General features: G+C 47.6%; 1 protein-coding gene across 4 annotated transcripts in view; it reads left to right on the top strand.

The window, feature by feature from the left end:
* The first annotated feature begins 1273 nt into the window (after positions 1-1273).
* The window catches only part of BCL11B (B-cell CLL/lymphoma 11B), a 167446-nt gene continuing 158565 nt past the window's right edge, over positions 1274-10154 (top strand). For all 4 annotated transcript variants that reach the window (XM_015420485.1, XM_015420483.1, XM_015420484.1 and 1 more), the window contains exon 1: positions 1274-1466. In XM_015420485.1, the coding sequence (XP_015275971.1) occupies positions 1409-1466 (58 nt within the window). In that variant the 5' untranslated portion in view covers positions 1274-1408. The remainder of the gene's footprint in view (positions 1467-10154) is intronic.

Raw genomic sequence — 10154 nt, 5'->3', positions numbered from 1 at the left:
AGCCCGCCCGGCTTAACCAAACCCTCTTACCTTGCCTCCCGCGCCTACCCCCACCCCACCCCCACGACGTCCTTCCAGTGGGCGGGGGAAGGGGTGCCCTCCCCTCCAAGACCTTTCCTGGGATGGATGGGGGGGAAAGGTTCCTCCCCCCCTTTCCGGCTCGCTTTTTGGCCTCCCCCCCCTCGCTGAATTCTGGTTAATTTCATTTTGGCTGGCTTTCAGCAGAAGGCAGCCCGGGCGAAGCAATCGGAGCCGCGCGTGTGCTGGGAGTGTGTTGGAGGGTGGTTTTTTCTCTTTTCTTTTCTCTCCCCCCCCCTTCTTCGTCTTCTTCTTGTTCTCTTGCCGGGTACAATGTTAAAAAGCCACCGCTAGTCGCCCCCAGTGCTCCTACTCTCTAGGTCTTTTTTGTCTCTAGTGCAGATTAAACGTCACGTCCGCACTTGAACTTGAATTTTTATCCCATTGTACGGAGGCAGCCCCAGCCATAGAGAGACAGAGCGCTCCCAGGGAACCAGGACTCCGCCATCTTCACACTGCAATATATCTCCTAGTAATAGCCAGCGCTCACCCAGAAGCACTGGGGGGGGGGCTTCTTTGCTAAAGCAAGAGACCCTGTGCCAAGCGGAGTGGCCTGTGGCAAAGTGGGGGGCGAGCAAAGCCAAGCAAAAAAAAAATTATATATAGCAAAAGGGGGAAAAAAAGCAAAAACAGCAACAACAAAAAAGCAACCAATCCAGTGGCACTTGAACTGGCGATGAGGAGACACAGTTTGGGCTACCCCTAAAAAAATCCAATTAACCCAGCAAAGGGTAATTTTTTCTCTGCATTCTTTTCTCTCTGCGTGTGGCAAATCCCATTTTTTCCTTACTTTTGGGCAAGCGCTTGTGTGTTATAATCCAGTTTTTTAAAAAAAGAACCCTCCTGGTGGAAGAAGTGCACTTTGCTTTTTTAACTTTTTTTTTTTTTGCTAAGCACTTTGGAAAAATAAAAGTGTCAGTGCTTAGTGGGGTAGGGAGGGGGGGAGAGACAAACCATCCTCCTCTCCCGAAGTTGAAGAAAAAGACCTGGAAGCGGTAAAAAGAGGAGGGGGAGGGAAAAAAAGACAGTTTTGCGAAAATAAAACCAGCCCCCCCTCTCCTCCTGCGATGATTATTTTTAATTGAAGGCAGAATGTCATCTTGAAGTAAGCAAAGGAGGAAAAAGCAAAACAAAACAGCAAAGAGTTTCTTCTTTTTTTTGCAAGTTCTTTCTTTTTTCTTTTTTGGCAAGATCATTCAAGAAGAAGAAAAAATAAAAGAAGAGGAGGAGGAGGAGGAGGAAGAAGAAGAAGATCGGTGCCCCCTCCTCCAACCTCACCCCCCTACCCGAGTCCAGCTCTCCGGGCGATGACCAAGTAAATGCCAGGGCAATGTCCCGTCGCAAGCAGGGGAACCCGCAGCACTTGTCGCAAAGGGAAATTATCACGCGTAAGTTGCAACTCCCCACCAAGCCGGTTCGGAAGGGAAACTGTGTGTAGATGGGCGCGGGGAGGGGGCAGCAGAAAGAAAGGGCGAGGAAACCTGGGTTGTGTGTTTCTATGTGTGGCGTGGAACTGACCAGGAGAGGGGTTTTTTTTGGGGGGGGGATAACTGAAACGAAGGGTCTTTCAGAGTTAGGAAGGAGGGAGGGAGGGTGCCGGTGGGTGTGTGTGGCTGGCTGGCTGGCTGCGAGGACGGGGGGAGAGAGAGACGAGGAGGAGAGTGGGGGGAGCGAGAAGGGGGTGGCGGTGGGAGAAAAATGCAAAGTTTCGAGGCGAATTTTTGCAGGCAGGCGTTGGAGGGAACGGAGGACGCGGCGAAGCCGGTTTGGAAAGAAAAGGGCATTGGGGGGGAGAGAAAGAGGGGTGGGGGGGGGGTTGGAAAAGGCCGGTCCAAAGTTGGCGAGCTCAGGAGCGGCCGCCGCCGCCGCCGGGGAAAGAAAGGTGGCTGGAGGTGTGTGTGTGGGGGGGGAGAAGGCTAATGGGAACCACATGGAGAAAGGACGCCTGGCCCGGGCTGGAGCGGCGAGGCCGGAGTGGGGAGCCGCACAGAAGGAGTGGGGACGCGGAGGAGGCGTGGGGCGCTCCGGAGGCGCAGGGGGGAGTGAGCGCGCGTGTGTGTGGCTGGGTGGGGGGAGCGGGAGAGGGGATGCGGTGGCCGAGGCTGTCCCCCCCCCCTCCCCCGTTGTTCAGGGAAGGCGAGCTCGCTACCGTAGGCGGGACACGCCGGTCGGGGTGGGATGTTAATGCCCAGGTAACCGGCCAGGCCCCCCGGTCTGGCTGTCCCGGCCGAAAGCCTCGGGGGGATGTGTGTGAATGCCAGTCTTGGGATCCCAGAAGCGAAAGGGGTGGTAGGCGGAGGGGGTCGCGGGAAAGCGTGTCGGGGAAGGGTCTTGCTGAGGCAGGCTAGCCCCCTTTGGCACGGCCGAAGAGCGCGCACTTTGCAAAGGAGCCCAAGTCCTGGCCGAAGGCGCCGCTTCGGTCGGCACAAGGTGATGGGATCTTCATTGTCCCGAAAGTGTCCCGGGGAAAGGCGTTTGGGTGGTGGGCGAGAAGGGAGAGCCGCACAGAAGAGGCCAAGCCGAGGAGCCGAAGAGGGAGGGTGGGGGTGGGGGAGACCCAGGGAGGCGCTTGTCTAGGAGCTCCGGAGGAGGCAGTTTGCGGTAGTTGCAGTCTCCTTTTGCAAAGCCTCTTTTTTCTAGGTATATCTGCAAGCAGATCCGCAATCCTTTAGTTCACTTTCTTCTTGTTTGCTGTCCCCATCGCTGAAATGCAATATAAAGCCTTGCACCTCTGCGGTGTCCTAAAGATTGGAGGAAGCTTTGTAGCTGCCCAGATAGCTTCAAAAGGGGGCGAAAAAGTCCCCTGGGGGGGGGGTTAGAAAAAGGGAAAACATTCGAGGTGGGGATGGTGAAAATTGGAGAGTTTGGGCCGGGGGGAGAAGGCGGGGGGCCCGGGGAGGGGGAAGAGCCAAAAGACATTGCAAGCCCAAAAACCCCGTGCAAAACGCCAAAAAGAACAGCTCCATTGCAAAATTGCCGTTGCGCGTGGAGCTAGACCGGCAGAGAAAAGGAGGGGGCAGCGAGAGAGACAGACAGAGAGAGAGAGAGAAGGGGACCGAATTGGAGAGGCTGTGCGAAAGAAATTATGCTATATTAAAAAAAAAATTAAATACATACATATATATGGGGAAAGAGAGTCTCAAAAGCTTTCCCCCCACGCCCGAAAACCTAGCAGCCATCTGCCAGCACCGTTTGGTGCCAGGGCTCTCTCTCTCTCTCTTCCTTGCCCTTTGTTACAGCTGATAAAAATGTTATTTTTTAAAAAGGAATTCATTGGGATTCTATTGATGGGCGAAGGCAGGCGCTCCCACGCGGGTGCGGGGCAGGGCTTGACTTGTGACTGTTCCTCTGCGCCCCCCCTACTTTATTGTCATTTCTCCTTTTTTCTCTCCTTTCTTCCCTTCTTATCTCTCCCCCCCCCCCCCATGTGTCCGGCTACAGCACCAATGAAGATGCATTTGGTAGCTGGCTTTTTTAATTGATTTGGAGCGGCCGCTTTGGAAACTGGGTGCTCCTGAGACTGCCAAAGAAAGTGGATTAAAAACAACTTGAAACCAAACATTTTTGGGGTTTGCGGCAATATATATATATTTTAATTAGAAACTCCAGCTGGTTTGTAAATTATCTTGTCTTTTAGGAAGGGGGCCGTGGAGGGTGTGTGTGTTGTTAAATCAGATGATTTCCTATAGCTCTTCTTTCTTCCCTGCCTTCCTTAGCTAAGAGAGTTTGGTTTTTGGGATGATGGGGAGCGGGAGAAAAGGTGGGGGAAGGTTCTTTAGAGATGAGGGTGGTAGACAGAAATGTGCTTGTAAATTTGGTTTCAGATTATCCTTTTAGGATGAGGCGAGGCAGGTGGGGCTGTTGATAATGTGAAAAATGAGGGAGGTATAGGATTTGACATGGGGGTAAACCCACCTAGGTAGGGGGCTGTTGGGAGTAATGGAAGGGGCACCCCAAGGATCTAAGGAGCTCTCTGGATAGGGTGGCTGGTGTGGAGTATGGGGTTGGCTGGTTTGTGGGGTCTCTTCCCACAGTTTCTCCTCTTCCTCTTTCTGTTGGGGAGAGGATGCCCTCTTGAATTGTGCAGGGGGAATAAAAAAAAAGTAATATGGAGAGGTGGTGGTGGGCATCCAATGGGGGGGGGTATGAGTGTGTTCTTGTGCAGAGCAAAACCATCCAGACATGCAGCAGGTCCAGGTTTTTTTTGGGGGGGAACCCAACGATCTGGGAGAGAGGCTTTTCACCAGGCAGCAGTTAAGTTGGACCAGTTTCCAGGCAAGGAGCAATAAATTATCAATAGAGGAGCCTGTTTAAACAAAAAAAGAAAAGGAAGGAAGCAGAGAGACACCCCCCCCCCGAAGTTTTTCCAGGAGAAGCACAAAGCAGAAGGATCCCCATAAATATGAAATGGGAAAGCTCTCTCTCTTGCCATTCACCACGTTACACCCACCCATCTCCCCCCCCTTTTTCTTGAATGAATTTGTTGTTGTTTTTTCCTGAGATCTTTGAGCTCCTTTGATGCTTCATTGTGAGGCACTTGTCAGGAGAATCGCCCAGCATTTCAGGGTACATGGCTAAGTGGCGTGGGGGTACAGGGAGGAGAATTGGGGTCATTCTTAAACCCTTTTAAGTTGGAATTTATTGGATTTCAAGGCTCTGGGGGGTTGCTGAAAAGAGGCCTGATCCTGAAAGAGAGGAGGCTCTCTCTGATCCTGTACATGGGTGCTCAGAATTAAATCCCACTGAGTTCACTGAAATTTACTCCCTTGTATGCAAGCATAGAATTGCAGGGTACAATCCAGATTTAGTTCAGACCAACAGAGGATTTTTTAAAATACTGTCTCCCTGGGATGCTTTCTGATTTTACAGTAGGCTTTAAAAATGTAATTTATTAAATTTAGTAGTGCAGTCCCCTGTCTTCTACAGCTTCCACCCTCACCCCCCAAGTAAATCAAGCCCTGTTTGTGATCAGACAAGAAGCTGATGAAGGAACACGCTTAAGTTTGTCTCCCATGATGAGTCGCTGTGGAAGATACAGCAGAATTATGTAACAATTAGAAAGTGAAAATGGAATCTGTGTGTGAGAAGCAGACCTAGATGTTGTAGGGCCTTCCCGTGTGTAAGGTCGGTTTGATTTCCACCGCAGGTTTTAGTCTTATTTTTTTAGTTTGGGTCTTTCCAGTTAGAAACAGGGAGGTTTGAGTGCTGCTTCTGCATTTTAGAGTGAAAAGGCATATTTGAATGGAGTCAAGGTAGCCCCCTTCTCTGCCGGCAAAATCACCTTCATTCATAAAAAGGGGCTTGAGTCCACCTGAAGAAACTTCATGGGGAGGGAGCCATTGAGAAAACCATCAGACATTCTTGGGCACCCCACCTCCCTGCAATAAAACTCAAATCCCTGCACAACAGGTTATAAGCAGAGCTTTCCGATCTGACTCTGTTGATCCATGATGTGTTCTGATGATCATGATATTGAGAAAACACGTCTATACATACGAACATCCTTTAAAAGGGGGAGATTCCTTGCCATTAAGAGGCAATTGAGGAAACTAAAAGACATAGTTCCAACACGTAGGTTCTGATACTGAATGTAGAGGTGTTCGTAAAAAAAAATGGGGAACTTGTATTTGGGGATCTACCTGCTGGTGTATGCAGCAGGTGTTGCATTATGACTCAAGAAAGTGCTATGAAACAATTGCATTCTATACTGGAGCTTCCTTTTGACTAAGCCTGGCACATGAATTTCTTCGCTTATCGCAGAATTAAAACTGGATCCATGCCCCCGTTCCCCCCCCTCCCTTTGGACACTTCCGAGCCTTCTGTCCACTTTTAGAAATGCTTGTTTGGAGTTGATGTGCTCAGGATAAGAGAAACAGCTTTGCGAACTGAGGGTGGACTCTGAAACAGCTTTGCTTTTTTCTGTGGTAGGCAAACACAGAGGAGCATATTTTGTCAAGCTTGCCGAAGCATTTTAGTAAGCATGGCTTAAAAAGCTTTCTTCCTTTTTTTGTTGGTTTTGTTTTGTTTTGAAACGTGGTCGTGCTTTAATGGCAAGCATTGGCAGGAGCCTGTGCCTTGTGTCGTGTGTTGGAGTGCTGTTGTTGAACAAAGGACCGTCTTGTAGGGCAGGCTAGGAGGAGGATGGTAGGAATGAATGTGGTCCAGGTAAAGGAGGCCAAATTAGAGGCGATGGCCAGCTCCCTTGACACCTACCCTGCCTCCCTTATCAGAAGGAAATGTGCTGGGAGCTTGCCCTGCTGGCTTAAAACATTTTGCACAATGCTTCCCCCCCCCCCCCGTTTTAAAAACATTTCCTATCTCGATTGCCCTGTGCCCCCTTGTTTGTTGATGCCAGATACTTTCCAAAATAAACTTTGCAGGCTTTCAGCTGAATTGCAAGTCACGTTTGTGCCTTGTTGGTGCCGCCAGTGGCGCTCTGTGACGGCTAGGGGGCGCTCATAGCCTGTCTCATAGAAAAGTCGGGTTTCCCAGCACCCATGAGGGGAGGAAATAAGCTTGGTAGAGGCCAGTCAGTTTCCATTGCTGCAGAATGTTTTTTTAGGTGTAAAGTTGTGGTATTGATTTTCATGCTGAGATCTATATGGTACAAGATGAGAGAGATTGCAAGTTAGATAAATCTATTTTCTAAGCAAATTATGACTGATTAAGCGGCATCGGCAAGGTAGATGTCTTTAATTAAAATTAGTTTTTAACGGTGTTCTTGACTGTCAATGGCTTCTGTTTGCTTTCTCAGTTCGGAGTGTCTGTATTGCTGTTAAGCACAGGGGTAGCTTGTTCCTAAGTAGGAAAAGGTATGTGCATATCTTTAATTTGCTTCTTTTCCATGCTGTGCCTGCAAGATTATTACAGCAGAAGATATAAAGTACAAATCTTGTGAACCGGTAAGAAAAGGCCAGCCAATCCAAACTCTTAACAAAGCACAGAGAACTCCCCTCCTCCCGTTTTGAGTGGATATGTATGTATATCCGCACACAGTGTATGTTGTGAACAGTAGAGATGGAATCATCAAACTGCATCGTTCAAAAGCTATACATTAACTGGTGAGCTGTCAAAATTGCTGCACACAGAGATTTCGCTACGTGTGTGAATTTCACTGTTGCTCAATACAAATATAATCCACATTAATGAATATATATATAAATAGCATCACCAGCCGCACACTTTTTAATTTTTGCTACAACTTCATATTTAGATGAGCATACTACCGTAAGAGATAGAAATAGGTGTTGGATGAGTCTGAGCAGTAAAGGTCCACAGCCTTCGGAAGATTTCCTGAGTACATGGTAGGGGTATGCACATACAGCCACTCTTTGCTGTGAAGGTTAGGAACCCACGTGGTGTGTTTGAATCAGATTTGGGGCAAGTGGTCTTTCTTATATCATGCTAGAATAATAACTGAACATAGACGTTCTAGGAAAGAAATAAACGTCTGTTTCTTCTGTTTACAAAAAAAGTTTCTGTTGGATGAAAAAAAAATTCCTTCTCTAAATGCTTCCTGTGGCTTGCTAGTATGAACTCTTCCTAGTCTAAAAGTATAGAACTGAATGGGCCTATATAGAGAAGGGCCTGCTTCTGTGGGAATGCCAGGAGCAAATGTACATGAAGAAGTTTGTCAGGTTATGGCACTGTTAACTCTTCTCCCGATGTTCTCGTTTTAGGGCATAGTCTGTGGGTGGATGTTCTCCCCTGACAGGGTAGAGGGCTGCATTGGAACTTGAAAGAGAAATAAATGAGGTCAGACAAAAGAGAAGGCCTGTCACACAGTATAGGGAACAACTTCACTCTCAACTAGACAGAGCCTGCAATTTATCTGATGATGCCTCTTCTTTGTTCAGTCTTCACGTCCAGCTTGTTGGAAGTGCAGAGAGTGGGCAGCTGGCTGGACAAACTCGAAAGATGACCAGTCCGAAGTTTACAATACTCACTTTCCCCTCCTGAATTCAGGGAAACTCCTTTGTTGTAAAACACCTCGACCGTAGTCCATCAGCTCGCTTCGATCCTAGAATGTGAAAACTATACTTACGCATATACAGTGCTTTTTCTTGGTGAAATGATAATAATAAGGTGCTAGTACTCATATATGAGGTAGCTGATTTCCAACAATTCCCCTCTCAGGACATGGGAGAGCCCCAATACTAGTACCACCATGAATATGTGTATACATGCACACGCACACATATGTATGTACACAAAATAAATAAAACTAGCACTTACCTAATTATCATGAAGGAACCATTCTCCATTTCATATCTCTTAAGATGACATTCGTCTATACAAATAGAGCTCTTTTTTCTTTCTGAAATGGTATCCCCCCCCATTGCTTGGAGATTCCCTTTGTGGTTTTGAGATACTGGCCTTTTTTTTAAATTGCTTATATATTTGCAATTAAAGAGACAAATAAGACTAGAAAAATAAGAAGGGACTTGTTGGGGGGGGGTTGTCTTCATGATGACATATCTTAGAATCTAGGGAGACTGGAATAGTTGTCATGAATGCTGTTCAGCAAGCATCCTATCCAGATGCAAAGAGCTGGGGATGCAAGTTGTTACTCTGTGGTTGCCTGATTTCCATTTGTTTCTGTAGGCCCCTCCTCGGGTAACTTCCCTGGTGGATGCTTCCCTGAGGGGGGCAGCCTTATATCCAGTTATGCGGGTCCAGGACTTTGTTGGAAGTAAAGCACATGGGCACATGAAAAGTATGCGAATGCTTATGTGTATAGGGGGGGGGGTGTGGGAGAAAAAAAAACAGAACTCAGACAGAGTGGGCAACTTACTGATAAATGTGTGATTTATCCAGCGGCGGTTATAGTAACACCTTCCTCCTTTTTGTGTGTGTATTTACTTCCATAAAATGTCCTCATGCGGTCCCTAAGCATTCCCTCTTCTCCATCAGCCTTGAAGGCGGTTGTGTGTTCACAGTAAGTTGCAGTTTCTCAGTGTCATTGATTAGATTTGCTTCCCTCCTGTTGAAAGAATTAAAATTTAAAAAGCTATAGAACTCTTTATTTGGGGGGTGGGGGCTCTTCAGAAGCAGGTCATTTTTCTTTCTCTTCTACCCTCCCTACCCTCCCGTGCTTCTACCAGGGAATATATATTTAAACGTCTAAAGCTGCCTCGTTTCCATAAATGAATGAAAGAAGAAGGACAAACTTCACAATGCACATACGTGCACCGGCAAGGGCGGGCGGGAGGAGATGGGTGATGGCAGCGGCAGCAGCGATGTTCAAAGATATCATCATTTTCTGGCACAAGTGACACCAGATTGTGGAGTTGATTAATGATATGGTATTCTGAGGGACTGGCTTGAGTTTTTATAAAATTATTTTGCATACGCCAGACTTCCGTGCAGAGAATCCATTTCCTTTTAACGTGAAGGAGCTAACTACTTGGGGCCTGGGGGGGGCACGAGCCTGCTTTTTTGGGGGTGCGGGATAATGTGTGTCAAGGGCTGTGTGTTTGTGTGTGTGTGCAGCAGTGTGTGCGATGATGCAGAAGAGAGAAATAGAGAGGCTCAAATGCAGGAAGTCACCTCCGCTCCCTTTACAGTGCTGGAATGAACCGACATAATCTATTGAGTGGTGGAACACCCAGGGCTTTCTGTGGGACTTGAAAAACAGCCCAGGAGAATTGAGGTGGTGATTTACAACCACCCGGGATCCCGCTTTTGAGACAGACATTTGACAAAACGGTTCCACCTGTGATTGAATCCACAGCGAGAAATCAAATGCATTGATTGTTCTCATTTAAATTTCTTAGAGGGCTTTTTGTTGTTGTTGTTGTTCATATATTGTTGAGAATCTGTAACCCATACACAGTCTGTCCCGGCACAACCTAGACATTGCACTCACTTTATGCACATTCCTCCTCCTGTTGGACCGTCCGCCCCCCCCCCCATATTTGGTTTTAACTAAAACAAATGTATTCACACAGGAACAAAGGAAGCTTATGTATCGCATCATCTGAATCCTGTATTTATCTCTGAAGATTTACGGCTTTCGTGGTCTATACGAGAACCTATACATTTTAGCCTCTCTGTTGCCATAAATCTTTTTCTCC

Source organism: Gekko japonicus, unplaced genomic scaffold (assembly GCF_001447785.1).
Source record: "Gekko japonicus isolate JY-2015 unplaced genomic scaffold, Gekko_japonicus_V1.1 scaffold448, whole genome shotgun sequence".
In the NCBI taxonomy this organism is placed as follows: Eukaryota; Metazoa; Chordata; class Lepidosauria; order Squamata; family Gekkonidae; genus Gekko; species Gekko japonicus.
The sequence above is the reverse complement of the archived record's forward strand: the minus strand, read 5'-3'. Positions and strand labels throughout refer to the sequence as shown.